The sequence below is a fragment of the Watersipora subatra genome, chromosome 8, assembly GCF_963576615.1.
Source record: "Watersipora subatra chromosome 8, tzWatSuba1.1, whole genome shotgun sequence".
Lineage (NCBI taxonomy): Eukaryota > Metazoa > Bryozoa > Gymnolaemata > Cheilostomatida > Watersiporidae > Watersipora > Watersipora subatra.
In genome coordinates, this window is record NC_088715.1 from 24,393,092 (window position 1) to 24,419,109 (window position 26,018).

Here is a 26,018-nt window from a genome sequence, read left to right on the forward strand (position 1 = left end):
TTGACACGCGAGTTTACCAGGGAAAACTGCTTATTAATCGTGTCAAGTTTTCACCAACTGTTTATAAGTTACACTAGTGTTGTTGCATGTCATGATTTTATCAGTGTGATATATCCTAAGTGAGTGATATCTATTGGTTCCTGGGTGTATTATTAACACTGTAAAGCCTGGGATCAAGATAGTTTGGAGAATAATTTTGCAATCTGATCCTGTGCCTGAAAAAATGCGGCCGCGTAGTTTCACTTTATTTCTCCCACTTTCGGTTTTGGTATGATTACAAAATTTTAGTCGCTTTGCGCTTGATATGTTTTCAGCACAATTCAGAAGTTTTAAGTCAATTGTATGACTAGTTGTCAAGATATCACAGGGCATTGGAAACTGATCGTACAATAAAACATGGCTGCTGACCGGACAATAGTTTCTGATGACGCACAGATTCTCAGTAACAAAGGATCAAACACAGACAAAGTTAGAAAGTTTCTCCTCAGCAATAAGAGCCTTACACTAAAATTACAGTAAGCCGTCGACTTGCGACCTGTGTGACATACGTTCACCCGACTTTACGACCACATCCGTGGGAAGGTCAGGCAGCTTTAGTTCAAGGTGTTACAAAAGTCGTTCTTCGTTATTTCCATTAAGCTTTTTCATTAGGGCCAATTTGTTCTGCCACACGATATCAACAATAATTTCTCTCAAAATTAAAATTTGGCGATTTGTGTACCGATTATATACGTTATTAAGAGATATATGTTGCTTGCCATGGCGAGCTCAGCGTTATCCATGGTGGTAAAAACAAATTTGCAAACAAATAAATGATAAAATCATGGTTAAAAAATTGAAATTTACTAAAATACACACTAAAACATCCTTCAAGTATGTGTTTTGTAAGCTAAATTCATTTAAGTTAGATCAGAATCAACAGGATATACATATTCGACTTGTGTCCAATTCGTCTTACGACCGGCCAGCCGGAACCAAACGCGGTTGTAAGTCGACGACTTACTGTATTTATTCTGCATAAAATAGCTACTCTCTATCAGATTTGGTGTACACCAACTATTGTTTCCTCAGTTACTGCTAAAATATCACTCTTTTTGAGTGTGGAAAAAATTGTTTCCGGTATTGCTTGTTTCTTTTCTTGAATTCTACAAACTGATAGCTTTAATATGATCTTCAGTTCAAAAGGAATTGTCCTATCCTAAGTACTTTCACAGTCGATGGAAAGTTGCTAATACGGTCTAGGATCAGGGGCCCTGCTTGAATATATGAATTTAGGCTTCGGAGTGTTAATCCTTTGAACCCTAATAGCCGGTATTCCGGCATTGCCTAAGGTGTGTCAGAAACCTTAAAGGCCGGAATACCGGCATTCACATGGATCTGCTTACAAAAGCTGTTTCCAAGTAACATCGTGAACCAATCAAATTAATTCTTGCACATGATGTTAGACCAGAAATTTCACTTCCATTTGTAAGTTTTCAAATATTTTTATCCCCTTTCTTCGTTATAATGACAAATTTTATTAGAATGATATCGCGGAAAAATCGATACAAACTTTTATAGTTTTAGCCCGAATAATGGTGAAGTACTGTTTCTTTCTGTTTGACCACATTTGCTGTGGGTTGCCCGACTTTTGTACTAGTGTTTTACCTAATATCATTATATTATGAGCACATTTAGATATATTTAATAAAAGTTTAAAAACTTCAGATCGTTGGACAAATTTCTTGGGGTTACTGACACACATTGACAAAAACGGTCAGGGTTCAAACTGCTAAAGACGTTATCATCCAAGTAAAGCCTTGTGCCGGGCTGCACCCAAATTTATGTATTTGTGGTCAGGATAATTAACATTTGGATTTGTCAACTCTTTCGCTCATGATTAGCAGGAGTAGGCGACTTGTAATAACCAGTTGTAAAGAGAGTCATACATAGGATCTAGTGAGAACCTCACAAAGTTCTGTGAATAGTGTTCAATGGATTTTCACTTTCTAGATTTAGGCAGTACGGATTGTTTAAACAGTATAATTATCGTTTACAGAATAGGAATATTTGCGTTATGGTCAATTTTACAAGCTATGATTGCTCAGTCTTTCCATAATTAGCTTGTCTGAATAGTTCCACCAACGAAAATAATATAGTTTAGCCTTATTGCCCTTCACAATGGCTGTAATTAATGGGCCCCATGGAACAGTCCCGCCTCAGTCTTCTTTTAAAATTAGACAGGTAATACCAGAACATTTCACAGGAGCCGTTATGAATTCTACTGCAGCAAATGAGGCATTAACAGAAATATTTTTGTGTTTAGATTAGTATGTTTAATGGTTTTTTTATCTGCACACATCTATAAAAATTAGATCTGTTCATATTATGTGCATTGGTTTATTCCTTACACTGATAGCCAATAATGAGCAATTGGGTAATTTTATTGATGCAGAAAAATGGTTGGTCATGGAAATTGATATGTATAAATATTTTCAAGTCTAAAATGATGAAGCATTTAAGGGGGTGTACCAAATGCCCTCTCCTTAAATTTTAGGATCGCTGGGAGAGAACTGAGTATACACGAACAAGCTGTATGGATGTTGTTGTGTGAAGCCGAGCTTCAAAGCCCATCCGCGAGTGCATCTATGGTGGACAGCATGATGGACAGTGCCTGTATGTCCGTGTCTGCCCTTGAGCCTTGTCAGTCTCTCTCTGTAAGTGCGTGGAATGTGGATGATGTAGAGCTATAGGCATACATTTTTATTTTTGTTCTTTCATGGACTCGGTAGAATAGATTGTCTTGACATAACTCGTCGTCCATAGACTTGACCTTTAAAGGCTGGTTCACGCTAAAGCATCGTATGTCGGAATTGTCCTCTCAGCGATTATTCGTCGACTGTGTGCACCGTAAACCGATGTATTTGTTGAGAAAATGCGGCGGATACGTCAGGAAAAGTGGCAACTGTCAAACTTTCCTGACAGTTCATCGAGAATCTTCAACAGCCTGTGCAATGTGTAATACTTTGGTGATGGTCGTTGGCCATCACGGACCGGTTGATCCAAATTTTCTTTTAAGAAAGTTGCTGCCACACAAGTATTTTATCGTTTCCGCGGCCACATTGTATAATGAGAGTGCTATTAGAGCTGGAAGCAGGCCAAGGAATGCAGGGTCGGGCCAGACTCAGGGTCAGCAATGAGGGCCAAGATCGAGTCGGGCCGGGTCAGCACGCGCGATTTTTTTATTCATTTAAGGTTAAGAGATAGTTCTATTACAGCCTAATGTTGTGACATGAATAACCTAAGATAAAAGAACCCATTATAACACCAATCATTATATTTTGTGGCTTGGTTTATAGATGCAATCTACAATTTATGGCTAGACGTTGGTGGATCAATGCTATTCAACGGGTGATAGATTAATGGCATGACTTTGGCTAGAGTGTTTTATTACAGATTTTATTTTCAACTCTGCTATTATAATCAACAAGAAGAGATTAGTTAAGAAATACTTTACAAATATAGAAATAATGTAGATAACCCAGCATAGTGAAAAGCAAAAATCCATCACTTCCCTAAAACTTCTGGTATTAGTAAAAGAAACTAAAATAAAATAGCTGGATTGAAGGTTCTTCGACGTGCTTTTAAGTTCCTCAGGATGCCTTCGTTGTAAATGCCTCAATAGTATTGAGGTGGACCCTTTTTTGTAGCTCAACTTGCTTTCGCATATTGTACAAATAACTTGGTCTTTCCCTTTCGTGACTTGCTTCTTCGTGAACTCCCAGACCGCCGACATGTTGATTATTTCTTGCCGAAAACGTTGCGAAACCTATAGTCAAAAGACTATTGTTGCAGACGTAAAAGTATAGTCTTGACTCATCTTGTTTTATTTCACATGATCCTTCCGCGCTAGGACTAAGCGCGATTTTATTTCAATCGCACTTAAAAAGCGATAGACAATCGCTCTCGTTTAGCCATAAACCTACCCGTGTCTTTGTATAGGAAGACCCGAGGGTCGGGTGGCCCGACCCGGCCACCTCTGACCCGGTGGGTCAAGACCGGACGGGCTACCCGTGCTAGCTCTAAGTGATATGCGGTGGACTATTCACTTATGTAAATCCTGATGTTCTTGTGGTATTGTGAACTTTGTTGTCACAGACGATCAACGAAGTATTGCGTGATGAACACAATATAGTGTGAGCCAGTCTTCACTCATCGCGTACAATGAGCCCTGTTGTGCTACTCAACAAAAAATTTGCATATGACCAAGAGAGGCCATAGTGCGACTTTAGTAATAACTGTTTCTGATTAGTGATTGGTTAATTAGTTAGCCTATCATGCCTGTACTTAAATGAGAGCAGTCATTCGTTTACCTTTACTGGGCCAATAGAAAACATGATTTTTATTTTCCATGCTGATTTGAGTTTCGCTTTGCAAAACCGGAATCTTTAATTGCCTTTTTTTCGCAATGACCAGCCATGTCAGACGCATGACAGCTACTGAAGTTGTTCAATTTGTAAATCAATGAACTTCTGATGATAATCTATTGAGTAGTGTTATTAATGACTGATTATTTTTAACAGTAATAATAACAATGTTGTACGCTTTAGTAACAATGATGAATCTTTTGACGCAGAAAGGGTTTAAGTTATTACTCGCGTTAGCAGGGAAAATGGCTGAGATAATGGCCTAGCTCTTTTGGCCACATCTTTATAGCCTTGTTTTTATGGCATCAGCTGATGTCAACCTTTGTGTTGATTATCTTAGTATCGTTAACTTTTTCATAAAACTTCAAAAGTCCAAAAGTTATGACAACTTGCAGTATACTCGCCATTTTTAAATATCAGGTTTCACCGAATATTTAATTTTAATAAAAGGTGTTAAGATCATTAGAAACTGGTTCTGCTCTCAGCTTGGAGAACATATTGACCTGGCAGTAAAGGGGCTGAGATATTTGAGACCAGAAATAGCATGGTTACCTTTTGTTAAATTGGAAAGGTTGTTGGCTAAAGTGTTGAGATTTATGGATAGTTATGGATGTCGTTCGGAGCTCAACCATCCTCCGAGCATTTTTTTAGAGGCAATGAAATACGGCAATAGATAAAAAAATTATAGATAGTGTAAGGTTTGTTTCCAGATTTCAATTAGTCTTTTGCTAACCAATCCTTTGTTTTTTTGACGTTAAGTCGTTTGCACATGCGCTCGTTCACGAAAAAACCGCCATATTTGTAGAAAACGATCGTTTTTCTTTTATTTACTAGTACTTTTTGGTGTTGTTTTGATACTATAACAAAAGAAATTGCAAACAAAAGCACCATTTTCAAAAATTCATTGCAAAAGCTTTGTGTTTTTAACGATAAAATTATCTATAAAGATGGCCGACAACGATAAAATGACGTCACGAAAAAAATGGAGGATAATGTAAAACAACAGTAAGGCTTTTAGGAGTCGTGTTACCTTGCTAATTTAAAATTTTGTCTATAAGAATTATAGTGGTTTGTTGATTCTTTGATGGTCTATAAGCAGCATTTGTATAGAAGCCATAGTTTTTATTTGCTCTAGGCTGTATTATTTTATTTGTTAAACAACATATTTTTAGGAAGATGCAGATAGTGTTCACCAAACAGTGGATGCATTGAATCGACAGGTAGCCACCGACTTGCAATTGTCAAACACTAGCAACCAGCCTTCAAATTCTGCTGCGCAACAGACAGCTATGGCAAATATTTCACCACATTCGACAGAGAATCTAGCCTCTGTTTCCACACCTTCAACATACTGTGTAGCAGATGCTGATGATCACCTAACAGGAGCTCTTAGGCGACATTCAGATGATGAAGAGCGTATTGAGTCGTTGCAAGGTGCAGCAACTACTGATCTAACTACCAACCAAAAGACTATTAAAGACTCGTGTGAAAATTCACCTGCTAGCAGTTGTCACAAGCATATTTCTGAGGGAAACCAGATAGATAGTCACAGTGACATAACTGGCTCTCCAGCGGGAGGGGGTGATGCTTCCTTAACTGCTGGTTGTGAGAGTGAGGATGAGGAGGAGGAAGGTGATGAACTGCTCTGTTTAGATGAAGGCACTGGGGAAGAGCCTGACACATCCAGTGGTGTGGGCAGTCCACAAAGGCAGCAACAGCATGCCTCTGAAGGTCCTGATGTTTTACAGTTGAATCAGGTTAGATGTACTTTCTATTCTTGTTTCTAGATAATAAGGGTGGCGTGGTATCCCCCCTTTACTGCTACACAGCTAAACTTAGGTTTATGATCTATTATCAATTAGTATTGTCACACTCATTATATACTCTAATGAAATGTATGAAATCACAATTTATAAAAATTGTAAAATATGAACAATTTAAAAAAAATAAAAACTATAAAAACTTCTATAAAAACTTCTATAAAAATTATAAAAACTCATAATATTTTATAAATTTGCAAAAAGCCATTGTATAAAAATAACTCCGACTCAATTATAAACAATTTTTTTTATATTGTTGTGTCCCACTGCACTGGATTTGACTTTCGACAGGCAAAGCAGTTTTTATACTTGGTGTGCATACAAGTGTTGAAAAGAAAACAAACAGTTTTAGATGTGCGATTTATGCAGTCTGGTCTATTTAGGACGCATTATTAAATTTATACATGCCCAGTTTTCTCAGTATGTAATTGCTCAAATACTAGCAGTAAGTCTGAGATTTCATCCATTTTCAATCAGATAGCCTGTTGGTAGGTGTTTAAACGGCTGTTCTCAGGAATTAGATAAAGTTTTGAAACCAAATATTTTTATTGACCCGTGGAAGGCACGGAGCATATACGCGTAAACGTGGGACAAAATCAGATAAAAATATGGAAGTACTTAGCATTTGCGCGGACTAACAGACATACACGCTATGACAAAGTTAGATTTCTTAATATAGATTGTGGAGCACATCGCTGTTATAAATATTTGTTTCATTCCAGCGTTGAGTGCAAATACAATGTAGTTGAACACCTTGATTATCCATGGTGATAATGATGGTGGCATTTGTAGTGATCCCTGTTTGACGATCATCTCTGACCTAGAAGTTCATATCTAGTGCAAGTTTGCTGCTAAATATCACATCTTGACACCAATATTTGACATTGTCAGTGGATCATTCAAGCAGCTGTACCGTCGTTTTACAACCAATCAATGTTCTACCCAATCATTGTTGACAGGAGGGCAACATTTATTGCAGGGTCAGCCAAGTTGTACCACCCTGGAGGAGGCCATCGCGCGTAGCGACATTTACTATCTTGAGAACGCTGTCGAACAGGGCTTAGATGTTAATATACCTGACGGTGAAGGGCGGGTTCCGTTAGTGTTCGCTTCTTCTCAAGGTCAACTAGAGGTTAGTGCTATAGTATTACAGAGAATATTTGTTAATAAAGGATTATTCAGATTTAAAAACTATGGCCGCTGAAATCCAAATATGGCAGATGCTAGCTTATCGACTAGAAATACAGAGATGAGGTGATCGCATGATGGAAGAAAGCGACGACGATTTATACCCTAGGACACTTATATTTCGCTAGTATTTAGTTTCGTGAGTAACATACAGAGTAAAATTTTGATGCAACTTAATTTCGCAGCTCTGATGAGGGCGAAAATATAGTGATGTGAAAATAAATGCAGTGGAACAAACATCATTAGATTCCTCAGGTTCGGTTCACCGGTAAGGAAAAATTTTTCGATTTGGGACTAGTTTGTAATTGTAAACCGCAGGTAGAGTTGTGTGGGCAAGATAGATATTGCAATTTGATCGCTTGCTGCCATTTGTTTCTTGGACTATCAATGACCAAAGCTATTTAATTTTGTGTTTTCGCTCATTCGTTATGATAGTTTTGTTTCGCACATGAAATTTTCGCAAGAGGATGACTCCGCGAAAACACGAAAGTTAGATGAGGCGAAGACATAAGTTTCTTAGGGTATGTCACTCTTTTGCTTGTATTCTTTTGTGCTAAAACTGGAAGGATTAGTTAGTAAACCTTTTCATGCTCATGCAATGTGACAGTTGAAAAAAGTAGAATAACTCCTTTGTTGCAGGTAGTAGAGATGCTGATACTGATGGCGGGGGCTGAAGTAAATCTACCTGACCTTCAGGATAGGTAAATATTCTCTCCTTATAATGTTACGGCAGCGTTTGTGGTCATATAGATACGCAGTTGTTTCCTATAGTTAGCAATCGCTGATACTCGAGAGGTGATGGAGTCCCATAGCTTTGAGGTTGTAAACAATCATGAAACTTTGTTTTTTCTTCCAGTTGGCTTGGATTGATTTTGAGATTAAGCTTTTACTTGCGTTTTCTTCCTTGTCTTCTGCCTCCAGCCCTATCATTTCAGATCATTTTATCATGCCTGTCAAGTTAAAGTTCTGCTATTTGTTGTGGTTTTGGACTAATATGTCTACATTGTGCCTTGTTAAACTCACACGATTTGCTACGGTTTAATTTTGCTGCAGGCATTATTATTGCCTGTCTACAAGGTTCTTTTCATTCTGATGGAAAATTGGAAAACAGCTGGCAGTAGTACCATTTGTAAAGCAGCTTGCAGTAGTACCATTTGTAAAGCACCCATTACGGATGACAGTAACCAAATCTGCTCAAAATCTTTTTATAATGTAGTTAAATGTTTATGTAATTTTTTCACCAAATGAAGAATTGTGGGTAGTATTTTTTAGAATCAGAATGCCCAATCGACTATTGCAGTGGGCCATTTCTTACTTCTACTTACAGTTGGTGGAAGGAAAAAGTTATTTGGCTGCAACCTGTTATATCCGCAACTAAGGAAACTTACTGTAAAACCTCTAATTGAACTCCATGGCGCTCTATTTTTCAACCTTTCCTCTATAGTGGTGGTCAATTGGAGGCGTCGTTCAAATAGAGGCTGGCGATCTATTTTTCAAATGGCTCGTCAGAATCTTCAGAAGATAAATTTAACCCTATTAGAAGTAGAACGCCCGGTTTAACAGAGAACTACTACTAGCCTGTGACCATTATTGACTATCGCTATGGTGTTGCTTTCAAAGTTTTAACAAAAAAAGTGAAAAGTTTTGGAATTGGACAACGAGAGAATTAATTGTTATTGATATAAACAATTCATTATCAATACAATTTTGTGGACACTTTTCTGCTGGTCAGTTGATATTATGAGCTTGTAAAGATCAAGTAATGTCAATGGCAGTCAAATGGAGGTTTTACGGTAGTTGAAATGGAAGCAACATTGAAATTTTTCAATGTTCGGTCTCTGGTGTTTGTAATTACAATATCCACTACAGGAATATTAGTTCTGAATATTCCAAACACCCTACAAATGGCTCAGAAGTTCCTATATTATGAAAACAGATCTCACCAGTTCTGCACAATCCTTGTTGTAATGTTCGCTGCAAAAATAGCAGTTTTGATAACTCACTTTCGCTTCTTGCAAATGTTGCTAATGAAAGTCAATAACATGCCACCAATTAAATGTTTAGTTTTTCTGTTACTAATACTAATGTTTCACTCCAAGCCGACTCTAATTATTGCACTAGCATTGGCTACAGTAGTGGTAACTGCGAAAGTAAAAGTACCCGTTAAGCGGTGGTCACATTATAGCCGAACCCGACTTAGGTTTGGTTCGGTTCAGAGGTTGTTTTAGTTCGGTTTGGCTAAGCCACATGTCACACGGCATCGAAGTCACTTCACTTTCTAGATACCATACGCATGGAGATAGGATACTGTTTCATTTGTAGTTTTTACGTATTTGAGCTAAATATTTCTATTGTGAACAAAAAACTTTGGGGAACAATCATTAATTATAATTACGCAGCAGATTTATTAGAAGATCGTTCAGCTGCTCAAAACAAATCACTTGTTACAAAGATTTTGCCAACCCTTCCCATCAACAAAATTATTATTAAAATCCTTCTACAACATATCATATGGCAATGGATGACATCTTTTAATTATTTTATTTATTCACCAACGAATTCCATATAGTTTTGTGCTCTCATTTAATTCGAAGTGAAGAACCAAATATTGTAAATGACGCCATCTCTTTTTATGTAGTCCGGGTGAGCCTTTTCGTAAATTGCTTCATCTTGTTTAATTAACGAAATAAAAAAATCGTCCCATTTCTTTTTTAACTTTGCTCACACAAGTAAGCAAAAATGTGACACGTGCTCGTTAGAATTTTAACCAGCCAATAGGAGCAAAGGTTCGGCGACGAAATTTCGAACAGGACCGAAATGGTTCGTGGCGGCCAGAAATGTCTTCGGCCGAACTGTTTGCAACTGACACCGACGTCGTTTTGCGTCGCTTAGTTCGTTTCGGCTCTTGTATGACCACCCCTTTACTGTGAAGTCATGTTTAGATTTCAAGGTTTGGGACAGAAACTCTAGCTTTTACAGTGAAAACTGCGAAGAACTTTTCTGTCAAACAAACAAACAGAAAAGCTAAAAATATTATGTAACAAGAGTTAATATGTCCAACCTTTGTGGTCAAATATTGTTCATATCATAGTTTTGTACAGATTCTGTTTTGTACAAATATTTTCTTTCTAAAACTACAGACACGCTCACTAGTCTTCTGTTTCGATTCTTTCCTGTTTTTTACTTTTTTTGTTTTTTTTTCTTTGGCCTAGTTGACTTTTCAGGCAGCATTCGGTGCACTAGAGCCAGTGTATCATCTGGGTGTTCTAACATCTGTTGTAGGACAGCTTTGGAGGCAGCAAGTCGTATCGGCAGCGATTCTATTGTCAGCTTCCTAGTTAATAATGAAGCTAATGTGAACAGGCAGGATGGACATGGTAAGTTTGGGCAGATCATTGTTAAAGATAAGATTTTTTCACACTAATTTCCCATTTCGTACATATACTCGTGATGGGAGTCGCTTTCTTTTATCAGTCATGTAGTCACATGGATAAAATGTTGCTAACCTGAAAACAAAGATGGCGTATCTCATGGTTTCTGCTTGTCGGTTATTTCTACCAGTTGAATTATGTGTTAACAGTATTTATTAGTTCACTTCCTTTGTTGGCATGATAGTTGCATGCTTTGGATGGTCCATCATTGCCAAAGTTATAACCGGATTGTGAATGGAAATGGCCATAAGCTCAGGTCTTATGCATGCTTTGCACTATCACCTGAAATCCAACTGGTTCCTCGGCTACAAGGAGACATCCTAAGTCTATTGGGTTACTGGTGTCACCTGTATTTCACCTGTTATTGGTGTCACCTGTATCTCACCTGTTACTAGTGTCACTTGTATTTCACCTGTTACTGGTGTCACCCGTATTTCACCTGTTACTACTGTCACCTGTATTTCACCTGTTATTGGTGTCACCTTTATCTCACCTGTTACTGCTATCACCAGTATTTTCACTGTAGCTCGTGTCATCGGTATTTCACCTGTTACTGGTGTCACTCATATTTCACCTGTTACCAGTGTCACCTGTATTTCACCTATTACTGGTGTCACCTGTATTTGTAGGAAACTCTGCGCTGATTTCTGCCTGTAGTAATGGTCATATGTCAACAGTAGAGCTCCTTCTCTCCTACGGTGCTGACGTGAATCTACCAGCTGCCGACGGACAAATGCCTCTCAGTGTAAGTATCACGATTGGCTAAGAGCCACCACATAAGTAATTCTACTGATTGAAACAACTCTATATATGAGTAATTTTATTGTTTAGGCATTAGCCATTATTTTTGAACAACAATTATTTTGCTTGTACGTTGGTAAATGTTCTTTGTATTATAGCTCGACTGCTTAATCTAGAATATGTGACTATATCTATTGCGCAGCATTCTACATACAAATAAATCTATGAATGTAACACCTTTATCAAACAGTGCGTATTTATATAATCTTTGTTGAAGGCCATTTCTACTTGTGTACAAATATACTAACAAACATACAAGTACTTGTAAGTGATAGTGAAAACGAAACTGGAAACAGGTGATAAAATTTTAGGCGATGACAAAGTTGAACTTTAGTAAAATACATACTAAAACTTAGTTTTAAGTATGTGTTTAGTAAGCTAAGTTCGTTTTAGTTAAATTCAAAGCTTATGTTATACGTCTGTCTTGAAGGTAAGAACTTCCTAAAGTAGGTACTGCATTGTAATGTTGCATTTTATTGCAGATCATAACCAGCAAATACATGAGACAAATACCATAGATAACTATAGTTACTAAGGCTAGCATACTACTTTGTAAGTCATTTTTAATATGTACAGTTTGTATATAGTTTTGATGGTTTTTTGAGGGGGTGTACGCATTAGATCATCACTTTGGGTTTCTATACCCCTCTATACGACATTTTCGCCTTACGATGCCAACACCGGGATGAGTTAATGTCGTATGGCCGGGGTTCACTGTACTGGCTTCAATCTTTACTATAATAATAGCCGTGTTGCAGTAATAGGTAGCCTTGCCATAACACGGAATAATTGTGCACATAGTTATTACACCTGGCGATCTGTTACGGCGCACTGACTCTTAGTGTACTAGTAATTCTGATATACGATGTCACTCTGTTCAGGTCACTTGCTCTTCTCTAACTGATGACCAGGAGTCAGCCAATAGGGCTGAGATAGTCAAGTTACTCGTGCAATCTGGCTGTGATGTAAATGCAGTTGACGAGAAACAGTGTAAGGCTCTCCACTACGCTGCCGGTAAAGGTATGTCTTTATCGCTGCTGAAGATAGTTTGTTGGGTAGAGGCACCATAGGATTAGAAATTGCTGTTTTTGTGTCAACAATTGTTGAGGAAGTGGCTACAGACAGCATCACGAGGCAACGAATAGCGCTTCAGCTGTCAGCAATTTACTGAACAGCTACTATGAACCACTTGCCTTTCATTGTATGACTCTGATGTTGTTTCTATAATAGAATGATTGGAAACATAATTCATGGATATTTTGATTGAAAATAAACATACAAAAACTTTTAGTATATTTTAATAGAAAGTATCTGTATTTTTTTATCGTTTGCGATTCTTTGGATATTTGAGGTGAACCGACTGCCAGGATGGTTCAAGATTAAAATCAACAAAATATGATCTCGGTTGAAATGCTCAATTCAAAGTTTCTGTTACGTAAGATCATAAAAGTTTGGTGTACCAAGCGCGTTGCTCTCAAGTGTTTCAAAAAGCTGTTATCCACGTCTGTCTCTAAGGTAAAAACTCCATTCGGTCGGTAGTATACCTAATGATTTTACATTTTATTGCAGATCGTAACCATTAAATGAGTAATTGTTACTTTGCTAATGTAGGCACTGAGTTATAATAATTAAAAATGCTTTTTCCATCGTAATATTCTCTTTAAGTGGTTTTTCATGATATGGTAATGGATTAATTTGTACTTGGCTATTTTATATAGAAAATAGTGCCTTGAGATATGAGCTCAGTCCTATAACATATTAAGTTTGTATGTTGAGGTCTGACTGTAAATAAATTAACTTGTTATAACTAATAGTTCTGTTTTGCGGAAGTTTCCTATTTTATCAAACATACATTTTAGTTACTAACATGCCATGATTATCTTTTTATTCTCAGCTATTATTTTTAGAACATTGGAAAGTTGTTTTTTGCTCTAATTTTCCAAAGATTCCTCCCTGTCTTCGTAAAAAAAAACAAGATATTTGCACATTGGTATTTTGTGGCCAAGTTATAATTTGCTGTCGGTTTTTCAGGCAGCCTTCAGCTCTGCAACTCTCTACTAGCTGCAGAGTCTGGGGTTGACCCTGTTGATGATGAGCAGAGGACACCACTTATGCACGCTGTCTGCAAAGGTCACACAGAGGTCAGTTGGGTAGTCATTCACCATGTGCCCCTACTAAACTTAGTTGAAGGATATCCTGTAGGTTCACTCTTTTTGAAAAAGGTACAATTATTGGTAGCTTTTATTGCCAAATTTTTTTAGTTGACAAAATATTAATTTGGTTTTCGCATCATTATAGTAGCTATTTTGAGATCTTTGCACTTTTAAAGTAGTTTGCTTAAGAAAATGGGTTTACCTTCTGCATTGATGGAGATGGAAATAGCATGATTTGTCAATCAATTTGTTAGATATGCCTGTAGTTCCACAATTTTATCATATTATAACGTGATAGTTGTTCATTTAGTTGCGCAATGAAATATTGAGATGAATAATGTAAAAGAGTAAATAAAGATTAACTGTTCATCATAGAGATATTTCATAGCCAAACTCTCTTGATGTGCTATTTTTACGATCATCAGTAATAAATTTGTTCTTTCTCGATCTATTCAAGCTGTATAAGCATCTCATATTCTGCTCCGGTTTCCATGACTGGTGGCCAGTTTCACTTGGTTCTTAACACCTGACAACCACGTTAGATCTCTTTCTGTTGTCTTCTATTTGTTTATATAGATGGTGTAAAACTGCTTGCAGGTGGCAAAAAGGCTGATAGCCTCAGATGCAGATGTCCATCACTTAGACCAAGACGGGCGGACGCCGCTAGGACTCGCTTGTATTTCTGGTCATGAGAGCTTAGTCCGAATATTCCTGGAGATGGGTTAGTATTCTAGCGTTACTAAAAGGTAACTAAAGGGAATTAGGGTACTGTTCATGACGGATGAGGCTGGTTGTTGCTTGGGTTTGTTGCTAGAAAGATCAAATGAAAATAAAATAAAAATGTTTATTAAAATAGTGAAAAACAAAGAAAAAAGTTAGTCTTATGTTTGCTAATGATTAATATGTTAGCTGAGTATTTCATATTTCTGTTAAAATTTTGAGTGAATTGATCATCACACAAAATTACAGACAATTATCATACTTTTTGGACTATAAACAGCACCCCTATATAAGCCGCATCTGCTTTATTTTCCAAAAAAAATGATAATAAAACAATACATAAGCCGCACCTTTGTATAGGCCGCAGAACTCAGGACGGTGCTTTTTAACGCGCCAGCAACTATCCTGTTTAAAGAATAGAGAAAGCATAATATTATTATGCTTTATTATTTATCTTGAGGTGTTGACTGATGTTCTAAAAAAAGAATCAAGGAGATTGACCAACCAGAAGCTGAGATATAGTCAGCCAAATACAGGTCTACCAAAAAACATAAGTGTTTTGGTAATCATCAATATATGACGTATGAAATCGACTTGTGTGCCATTGGTCAATTAAGCCAACTAACGCGCTCTCCTATAACAATCACGGCGTTTTAATTGGTTTGATCCCTGGAAGTATAGAACAATCAAATTGGGCCTAACAATTATTGCTCTGAAAATTTTGAACCAGTCCCTCTGACGTGTAGATTAGTTTTAGCATAAAATAATTACACGCATGTATTATTTCGCAACATTTCGCTATCTTTAGTTAGTTAGGTCGCTATCTTGATAGTTCAGCTCAGTTTTGTTGTTCTCCCACTTAGCTTCCCTATTCAGACTCATCTTTAGCACTGTTCAGATTTTTTTAACTATAGCTAATAAATGGAATCAATTAAATCAATCATCAATCTCGGTTATCATTTGGAATTTTCTACAAATTATATTAATTACATCATTTATTCTAGAGGCAGTTATATTATTATTTTGTATAATATGCATTATGATTATTATATTAATCATAAAAAATATTCGTAGATAAGATAATAAATAAATAGAAAAATCAAATCAAAAGTTATCGTTTTCTTTTCTTACAGCAAGAGCAGCACGGTCAAGTTATTCTTTTTAAGATTATGGCTGTAGTGAACTTACAGTCTGTTAATAGTGACGATAATCATGAAAATCAACTGAATGCTGCAGTAAATACACAGTAGAAATATGATGAATGAACAAAAATTCACATTCTTATTTCTTATTCTAAACAAACTGCAAATCGCGGATGTCGCATATAGACTATACACGCGCCGTTTGTTGAACAGAGGATCTTCGGAGCATATCCGTGGAGATCGAGTTAAAATTTGAAGCACAATAGTCAAAATCTGCTCTTCTGTTTTGAAAAATCATGGCGAGGGGTTGTGAGCAAATGCCTTTACCACACAATGTTTGCTTGATTTTCCTGAGAAACCAGAGCTAGCCTGTAAATTCTTTACTATCGCGAGAAGCGTTTCACATCTCGTAGCCTAAAACAATCATTATACGTAACGGCGGTAAGGGTGCGCAACTCCGACACATTACTAATAAGTCGATTTCGTATGTCACAGTTCTAGGGATTTTCGAAGGGTTTTCCTCTGATTCGTTATTAGGTAGACCTGTGTTTGGCTGGCTATATCTCAGCTTCTAGTTGGTCAATCTCCTTGATTCCTTTTTAGAACATCAGTCAACACCTCAAGATAACTAATAAAGCATAATAATATTATGCTTTCTCTATTCTTTAAAATGAACAGTGCCTAACGACACTGTTTCGTATTAACCGACACTTTTTAACCTAGTCTCTAACAGAACAGTACCGTTAGACATTGTTTCGTTTTTCTTTCACCGCTAGAGGCGCACTAACCAGAGATTCTGGTTAATGCGCCCTAGCGGTGAAAGAAAAAACCACAGAATAGCCACACCCTTATATAAGCCGCATGGCTCAAATCATCAGAAAAAAGTTGCGGCTAATTGTCCGAAAAGTACGGTAAATCTCGTAATTACTATACGTAGGGGATCGTAATTATGAGACCACCTAGTAATTTTATTTGTGTTCTTTGTCATTTATGGCATATACTCACTACCTTTATTATCCCAGACAAGACTAACTGTACATACTTGAGAGGAAAGTTTTGCAGATATTTTGTCTGCCCCCAAAATGTTATCAAGAAATCTTTTTATTGGGCACCCGTTCCATCTTATCCGGTGGTTGACAATAAGGACAGTACAACTAAATATTAAAATGCTACTATACACTAAAGGTTACTAATTTACTTTCGTATGGCTACATGTATATGTATGTACAAAAGCCATGTTAAATTTAGGCAATTTTTTGGTGAATATAAACTTTGTTTTTCTAGGGTTATTTATGCAGATACACTCTGTAACACCAAAACCTGGCTAAAAAGGCAAATATCAGTTGATATTTGACCCTAAGTCACAGTGTTTGTCTGTCTATCGTTTGTGTGTCCGGTTATAGCGATAAAGTTATAGGAACAAAAATTCACTTTGCAGTGGATTTGAACCTGGAACCTCTAAGTCTGCAGACAGACTTTTCTATCCTCTGGACCAAGTGTCTACATTGCTACACAGTGGAATAATTGTCATACTTATTACAACTGCCAATCTTTAATGTTGATTGGTTGAAATAGCCTGCTTAACACTTCTGCTAGTGCGCCTGAAGATCATGATTGCAGAAGAGATCATGATGCAACCTTTTTACTAATGCTGGCTTAAGTTATAATAACAACTCTTATTATAGTAACGACTTAGACTGGCCTAAAGATTGACTTGCAACAAAATGCACATTACAGTTATTTGATATGAAAAGATTCACCATGTCTTACTCTGTTGTGTTGTAGGTGCAAAATATGTGGAAAGGTGATTACAAGCTCTTAAAAGCTCAAAAACGAACAGAAAATCGCAGCCACACGAGACCGCCGTAGTTTGGGTTCTCTTTCCAAAACGGCTCAAATGTGACGTAGTTGTGAGAGATGGTTTCTGTTTACACTTTCATGCAACCTTATTCGTCAAAATATTTTCACAAATATACTTCACGCACTCAATAAAACCATGTCTATTGTTCTTACGCGTCTGTTTTATCGTCATCGCAATGCTGTCACTTTTAGCAGGGATATCCTATAACTTACCGTAAAAATTCGTTTAATTTTTAGCCTTAGCTCGAAGGAGTACATATCATTGTCTGATAATCATGACGAGCCTGTTGGTCACTTGTGATAATCGAAAAGTGCTGCAGAAATTATTTGCGAAGTTTTGTGTCACATGATCAGATTACGACTTGCCGATTAGACTAAACCGAAACAAAACTGTAAAGTAGCGAGCATCTATATTTGATACGGGGTCTTCAGTAAAATCCGAAGTGTTTTTCATAAACTAGTGCTACGATAAGTTTTATATTGAGCTTTTTATTGGCCTTTCAATTCACGTGAGAACATCACATGACAAGACAATAACCAAATTTCATGACTACGTCATCGAAATAAAGAGATTCCAATCTTCGGCAGCTGTTCGTTTTTGAGCTTTTAAGAGCTTGTAATCACATTTCCACATATTTGGCACCTACAACACAACAGAGTAAGACTTGGTGAATCTTTTGATACCAAATAACTGTAGTGTGAATTTTATTGCAAGTCAACCTTTAAGTTACTCAAATTCATTGGATAAAGAAACTTAGCCAATTAAAACAAAAATTATCTACGTAAAAAAATTTCATTACTCGTGCAATGCCGGGCGTTCAACTAGTATTAAATAATATTCATGTGTGTAACGTTTTACTATTGGACACATGGTTGTTGGTAGTGAAATTGTTAGTTAAAATCAATTAAATGCAAGTATTCAGTAGTTTTTTCACTTTAATATGAGCTTGCACAAAATTTTAGGAAATTTTACCAGAAAGTATCAGTATTTTTTCATCATTTGCTATTGTTTTGATGTTTGAGGTTATTTGATTGCCAGGACGTTTCAATATTAAAATCGATAAAAGTTGATCGCAATTAAAATGCTCTGATAAAGCGAAAGTGCGATTATGACGTCTATAGTTGCCAAGAGATCGACAGAATAGAGATGCACAAAGATGCAGCCTGAACGCAATAGCCGATTTCAACTACATGTATAGCAATGATAACAACCAGTGATGTCATTTTGTATGCATTTTTCTTTTAGCATTTAAATTGTGCTCATGTTTTGTCAATTTTAATCTTAAAACACTCTGGCAGTCAGATCAACCTCAAACATCAAAAACAATCACAAATAATAGAAAAATATCGATACTTTCTGATAAAATCTACTAAAATTTTGTGTAATTTCATCTTAAGCATTTCCTAAACCTCATACTAACTAAACTTAAGCCTAAACTTAAGTTTAGTTAGTATGAGTTCTATAGCCTTGGTTCCGCAGTTCTTTGTGATTCTCTTATACATCTCACTTTTTCACCTACTAGGTCAGGATGAGATGCATAGGGACAACAATGGTGTCGATTGTCTTCATCTATCAGCCATGGAAGGTCATGCAGCAGTCACACGCATGCTTCTTAACTATGGAGCGGATGTGAATAGCGGAGACGATCAGGGTCGCACCTCTCTTCTCGTTGCTGCTCAACAAGGCTATCTTGATGCTCTCAATGTGCTTCTCTCTCACGGGGCAGACGTCAACCTTCCAGCTCACAATGGTAAAGTATGCTATAGCCTTGGTTGGTTAGATGACAACTCGGTATTTTTTGTTATTGTATTTTTTTACTATTTTAGGTTTTTAAATTTATTTATTTAAATTATTATTTAGGTTTTTGAATTAATTCATTCGCAGCCTCGCGGAGCTGGCTGGCTCGGGTTGTCTCCTCGTGATCACAAGCCGTTAGACTGGCTTATAGACAGTGCGTTAGTTTCCTCCGGAGCTTACACGGCTTGAATTTCTGATAGACCATTAAGATCCGGTCTCCATGGAAACAAGCTTCATGCTAACGATATAGACCAATCAGTAAGACGCTCGCTCGCCGACCCACACAGGAAGTTCACCAAGGAAATAGGATGCCTGTGGAAAGACTACGACGATCGATTACAACTGTAGAAGCTTGTAATGTTCTTAGCCAATGGAAGTCTATTTTTTATTTTGAATATTTACTGGGTACATGGCTAATTTTAGGTCCTAATGAATGTATCGCATGTAAAAAACTGATAGTAACCCAACATTAGTGTCAGTCAAAATATGCCTATCGAAATTGCTGACAAAAGATTGTTGGCAAAGTTTGTGAATTTTTTAATGAAGCTTATTCAAGATTTTTATCTATTTCCCAATAGAGTATTTTCCTATCAACAACCTGGTGTTAAAATTAACTGGATATCTTCGTTGTTTCCTAAGTTATGGGACAACTTGTGACATTATGTCAACATTTGCGCAAATGAAAAAAAAATTTGGGTAGGGTTAAAAATTAATTCGGTAGCGAATGAGTTAGGAGTTTGGTACAGTAATCCGTCACAACTATGTGATTCAGCTGTTTGCCAATTATTGTATCACAATAGGTCAGCACTGCTATGTCAGTTTAATTAGAAGGAGATGGTTTTGGCCACCCACAATGTACGGCTGAGTCATTATGCATTTTATTGGTCAAATCGTCTTCTCGGTGATGGCCTCTCTAAAATCTTCTGGATTATATGTTTTGATAATAAACGCGGCAATGCTTAAAAGCATTGGATTTTCTATTTGAATATAAATTAAATGTTATTTTGAAAATAAATATGGACTAGTTGAAATTATATTTTTATTACTAACGAATAGACTCAATTATTTATTAAAAGTAAATCTGAGGCAAACACTGTCAGTGGCTGGCAGCATATCACCCAAATGTAAATACTGGATTAATTATAAGCGTTTGTAATTAAATTAATAATGTATTTATTAAAACGTTTCATATAGCTACTAACTAACTCAAGGAGTTAAATGTACATTACAGAGGATGACTGTTCGCGCTGGACGACTTGCTCACCAGTATTTGTATGTAGTCATTTTTGCCTCTGTTTTGACAATGTAGCTGTTTTTGTAGCTATTGTAAACTGCACTCGATAACTGCTCTGTTGATTAAAGTAACATTGTTTTTTTCCTGCAGGCAAGACTCCTCTCAGATTGGCTTGTGTCGGAGGTTACACACCCTGCGCTAAGAGCCTTCTACGGCATGGTGCTGACGTCAGCTATTTGGATATGGAGGGAAGGAATATCATTTACATTCTGGCTTTGGAGAACAGCGCCAACTGCATTCGTCTCCTTGTAGAGGCTGGAGCAGGTACCTGTGTCTTAGAGGAAGTCACTAAAGGCTTCCTCTAAATTGAGAAACGATATTTCAAGACTAACTGTGGGACTCGCGTTGTTCATTATGAATTTGATAACTTACACTGAATTGACTCTTTACGTTGTATGGAGTTTCTTATGTAATATGAAGCAAAAATTTTACATAAATTATTTACGTTATGTAGAATTTATATAAATAGAGGTTTACGTTATAGGGGCTTTTAATGTATGTATTTGTAACTTACTGTGTCCTTATATTATCTTTGGCAAAAATTATTAGAATGTATTTCCTTTTAACTATTTGCCAAACTCTTGTGTCTAAATATTTTTTCTTACCTGTTAGTTTAATGAAAATTTAGGAATCACATTTATCTAAGAACCTCCAAGCATGAAGTTTTGAATTGCCGGTGGGTTTTGAGGTTCCTCGAAAGTTTGTTCCCCCTTTGGGAGAAAAGGACGTATGTGGGTATCTCTCAAATGGGAAGAGAAAAAAATTGATATTTTCAAGGCTAACTGTGGAACTCCGTTATTTAAATAGAATTTGAGGACTTGCACCGACTTGACGCTTTACATTATATGGAACTTTTTTATGATACGAAGCAGAAACTCTACATAAATTCTTAACGTTCAGTGGAATTTTTGTAGAAGGAAGTTTACATTATAGGAGGGACATAATCTACTCAAGGGCAGACAACTTTGCTCCAATCAAGATATTATTCTTGATTGAAAGCAAAGTTGTCTGCTCCTGAGTAATTTTTGGGAATTGTATAGATTTTGCTGCTGTCACACCTTCTTTAAGTTTTGTTTTCATTGTTTGTCTATCATGATAGCTAAATTACTAGAGAACAAAAAATTTATTAATTTATTTTGAATTATATTTTAACATGCATTTTGTAAGTTATATTAATTTACTAGGTTAATGCCTTTCTGAATGCTGCAATGTCTTTGCACAGAAAATTTGTTTTTATTTAACATATAACAACAGTTACCATCCTAACTTTTAAACTTCATATCACAAAAAAGTGTTCTGTACAGTTTAAATAAATTAGGAGAAAAAATAAAACAACTGCACTGTTTTAGACTAAATGTTAGTACCATAATATACTAGCCTTCGTTAGTAACTAGTAAGGAATCCATTCTCATTTGTGCTAGGACAGTTCATTGCAGTTTTGTTCCCTTTTTGTCCCAAGTTTTGCATGTAATGTTTATGTAAATTTTATAAGTTTGTTTTGCTCCGCAGACGTGAATGCGGCTGATGATCAAGGGAGAACAGCTCTGCATGTCGCCTGCTGGCAAGGTCACTTGGAGGTCGTTACTGCTTTACTTGATCTGAATGTTGTGGTAGACATAATGGACACCGAGCATAGGACACCTTTGCAATCGGCTGTTTGGCAGGGCCACGCCCATATTGCTGATCTGCTCTGTGCCAGAGGAGCGAATGTGAATCACGTGTGTGACCAAGGTAGGAAAATTCTTATCGACTTATCTCGTTTTTTTTCTGGCTCTGTTGGTAGTCGTGGATATCTTGTGGAAATGTGTTTGCAGCTCTGCGTAAAAAAGACGCATGCTACTCCAACATTGACTTAAAAAGGTTGCATTCCTAAAACTCACCAAATGGAGCAGGGTTGGTCCAACTGCCTATAGACATGTGGGCCAATCACAAAACACATTCAGAGGAGTGTGTGATATGGTACGGGGTGTACATGAGGATTGTAATCGTGTACCCTTTACAATTGTAGGATAACTCCAGTAGTTTATCCTTCATTGTGGTACACGAGACGTACATTTGTGGAGTAGCTCTAGTAGTAGTCGAGTAGATAAGAATACTAAATACCGATTGTATCGGAGTGATTTTAACTTTGAGTGTACAAATAGTCAGAGATAGAGAATAGGGGAGTACATACGGGTACAGTGCCTGTTGCTACTAAAGCCTGGTTCACACTGTATCGTCGTATCTCGGCATTGATGCCACAATACTTCAGTGATTGTCAATAATAATAATGTTCACACTATCACAAAACCATTCCGCTTTTGCAACAGGACGGCGTGTTTTAATTTTAATTTTTCACGAAAAAACCTCTTTGTTTTCGCATGCGTGAATCAAATACTAGTCTCGCAGCAACAATCATAAATGGAAGTAAATAAATCACGTTATCAGCGATTGCGGATTACTATCACCAAAATGTTTCACATTGTACATGCTGTCATCGCCACTAGGCGAAATATCGGGAAGGTTTGACAGCTGCAAGCTTTCCCGATGTATCCGTATTGCTTTGTCCATGTCATCAATTTATGGTCCATGAAATCGACGATGAACGCAGAAAGAAAAGCGCCGTCATATGGCAATATAGTGTGAACCGTCCTTAAGCAGACTTGGGGTTTGTTATACTAAGTATATTCACCGTTCAACACAAAAGACTGGTTGATGTGCTGATAACATCTGTCACTTGAAATCAATCTAAATGGTTTAATGTTTATAGACTTTGATGAAGAATGCATTCGTTATATATTAAGAATGATTTATTGGGTTCGATTGCCGGTCATTTATAGTGTAATTACCATGTTGGCTGCGTGTTGCTGAATGTGACATGATAACTCCAAGTTTATTGATATGTGTAGGGATAAATGAATGCTTAATGCATAATTCATTTAACAGAAGATATTTCCTCACACATGCCTCTCTGTCGACACCTCTGGTCATGTTTTAAATGGGTCTTTTACTATTTATTTTAAAGTCACTATCCTCAGTATAACAGAGCTCGAATCTGGCTAGTAGTAATGGATGTTATACTTGTATGTGAATTCTCCTATCATGTATATTCTGTTTATTTGTAAGTAAAGCAATCTGATACAAGCCGTAAACCTCTATTAGTAGCTGTCAACTTACATGTTCAGTAATCTTTACTATAATAAGATCCATGTCTGTCCGTCCGTTTGTCAGTCAAAAGCCATGGTAAGAGTGGTAGGAACAAAGATGGCCTCACAGAGTAATCGAACTTCGATATTCCATTTTGCAGCCAAATGGTACCAACTGCAACACTCAACCACTTTGCCCCGAATAATTATTGTGCACATTGCTATTACATATGACGATCTCTCATGGGCGCACAGGGCTGCTAAAAATACTAGTATTTACTATAATAAGATACTTATTTGTTCATTCATTTGAAAAAAGATAACATCATGTGGGATTCGAACTCATGACTTTCAGCATGGTAGACCAGCGCACTAACAACTGCGTCAATCAACCGTTGAGTTTTATGGAATAATTTTACATCTTATAGAGGTTATACACCTGATGATCTCTCACCTTTAACATACTAATATAGCTATTATCAAAGACCGTTGCGCCATTTGCGATTTGCCAGTGGATAAGTTATATTCTTTATTTTCCTTCTGAAGTGCCTATTCATTCATTTCTTTCTAATTCTTTTCTATACATTTTTATCAATCAATCAGAATCAACCTAAATTTCTATCATTCTTTCACTTACCATTACTCTGAAATATGGTTACATCTGTCCATAAACGCCGTCGAATTCATCATCATAATCCACGTATTAACTCCTGTGTCTATGTCCTGTGTTTATGGACAGATGTAAGTATATTTCAGAGTAATGGTAAGTGAGAGAATGATAGAAATTTAAATTGATGAGAATTTCTAGAAAATAATTAGAAAGAAATGAATGAATAGGCACTTCGGAAGGAAAATAAAGAGCATAACTTATTCACTGGCAAATAGCAAATGGCTCACCGGTCTTTGATAAGTTATAATGTATCTAGCGTTATAGTTACAACATTACCAACATGATCAGATGTCACTTCATAATGCTGGTTTCTATGCTTCGATGATATAAAGTGACACATTAAAATGTATCTTATTTGTCACCAGGTAAACTCGGCTGACATTATTAATGTGGGTTTGTTATCTTTGTTGATAATCGAGGAAACCTAACTATAAATATGTGGCAGAGAGTTTTCAATGGCGATAGTAGCGATGCAATCATATGATATGAAGTTGAACTCTTTGGAATGGCGCAGTATTCATGTGTGACTTGTTCGTTGTAGGAGCAACTCCTCTCTGCATCGCTGCACAGGAGGGCTACCTCGACCTTGTCTCTGTTCTCTGTAATTATGGAGCTGACCCTAACCACGCTGACCGATATGGTCGAACTGCTCTCAAGGTCAGCACCTTTTCTCAGTATAAAATTACTCTGTGCCTCTGTTATGCATAATATGTTTAGTTTTCTCTTCTCAGTTCTAGAATAGTCTTTAGCTCATAATGGCCCAGATATTTTAATAGTCTTCAATTTAATTAATTTAATTTTAAGATCTGTGATGTACTTTTGATAAGATAACTGTTTGAATGTGCTTGGTACATGTATCTCCTTGCATTAGTATTCATTATTGTGGTTTTTAGTGCTTATTGCTAAATACCCGGCGTAATAAATAATAAAAGTCTGTACAGAAAATTTATTTTTTTAACATATACAGCATATTTACAATTCTAACTTTTAAACTTCATATCATGAGAAAAGTGTTTTTTTGTGACATATAATGGATTTAGAGAAAAAAGAAAACAACTATAAAGATTTTGAAACTTTTTCAAACAGCTGTAACTTTTAAATTTCTCATCATGAAAGAAGTGTTTTGTTGAAAAAATTAGAAAGCAAAATAAAACTAAAGGTTTATTGTGGTTATTACTGCTTATTGCTTGAAATATTAGAGTGGAACAATTATTGTGTTCGCTATTCTTGTATATTCATACTGATTCTATGTAGAGCTGTACTCTATGTATGCCTTGATAGATTGTCAATTTAAATGTACATGTTTTTGGTGCCTTATATCAGGGATAAGCTATATACTTGTTTAGGTGTTGTTACATTTCTGGGTAACACAGCGACTTTTCGTGACGCGATGTTTTATAGATAAAACAGGCATCCGAGGCATTGACCAAGGCTATGAATTTCTCTAGTCCGATTTTAGTAAAAGCATAACTGAGGCACGATGGCATAAGGGTTTTAGTTTGTCACTAGCAAAAACTGTGATTGATTTACATTACAAATTATTGTAATTATTTCCTATATCCGGTGGCGCTTTGTACAGAGTTCGGCCACGATTCGTATATTAACCATGT

General features: G+C 36.6%; 1 protein-coding gene across 1 annotated transcript in view; it reads left to right on the forward strand.

The window, feature by feature from the left end:
- Positions 1 to 26,018, forward strand: part of LOC137401457 (ankyrin repeat domain-containing protein 50-like) — a 70,744-nt gene that overhangs the window by 36,334 nt on the left and 8,392 nt on the right. Inside the window, exons 10-22 of the mRNA XM_068087809.1 lie at positions 2,537 to 2,696; positions 5,579 to 6,163; positions 7,206 to 7,358; positions 8,054 to 8,115; positions 10,697 to 10,791; positions 11,475 to 11,590; positions 12,528 to 12,666; positions 13,678 to 13,787; positions 14,397 to 14,520; positions 19,045 to 19,272; positions 20,704 to 20,877; positions 22,123 to 22,344; positions 24,950 to 25,065. Coding sequence (XP_067943910.1) covers positions 2,537 to 2,696; positions 5,579 to 6,163; positions 7,206 to 7,358; positions 8,054 to 8,115; positions 10,697 to 10,791; positions 11,475 to 11,590; positions 12,528 to 12,666; positions 13,678 to 13,787; positions 14,397 to 14,520; positions 19,045 to 19,272; positions 20,704 to 20,877; positions 22,123 to 22,344; positions 24,950 to 25,065 — 2,284 coding nt within the window. The remainder of the gene's footprint in view (positions 1 to 2,536; positions 2,697 to 5,578; positions 6,164 to 7,205; positions 7,359 to 8,053; positions 8,116 to 10,696; positions 10,792 to 11,474; positions 11,591 to 12,527; positions 12,667 to 13,677; positions 13,788 to 14,396; positions 14,521 to 19,044; positions 19,273 to 20,703; positions 20,878 to 22,122; positions 22,345 to 24,949; positions 25,066 to 26,018) is intronic.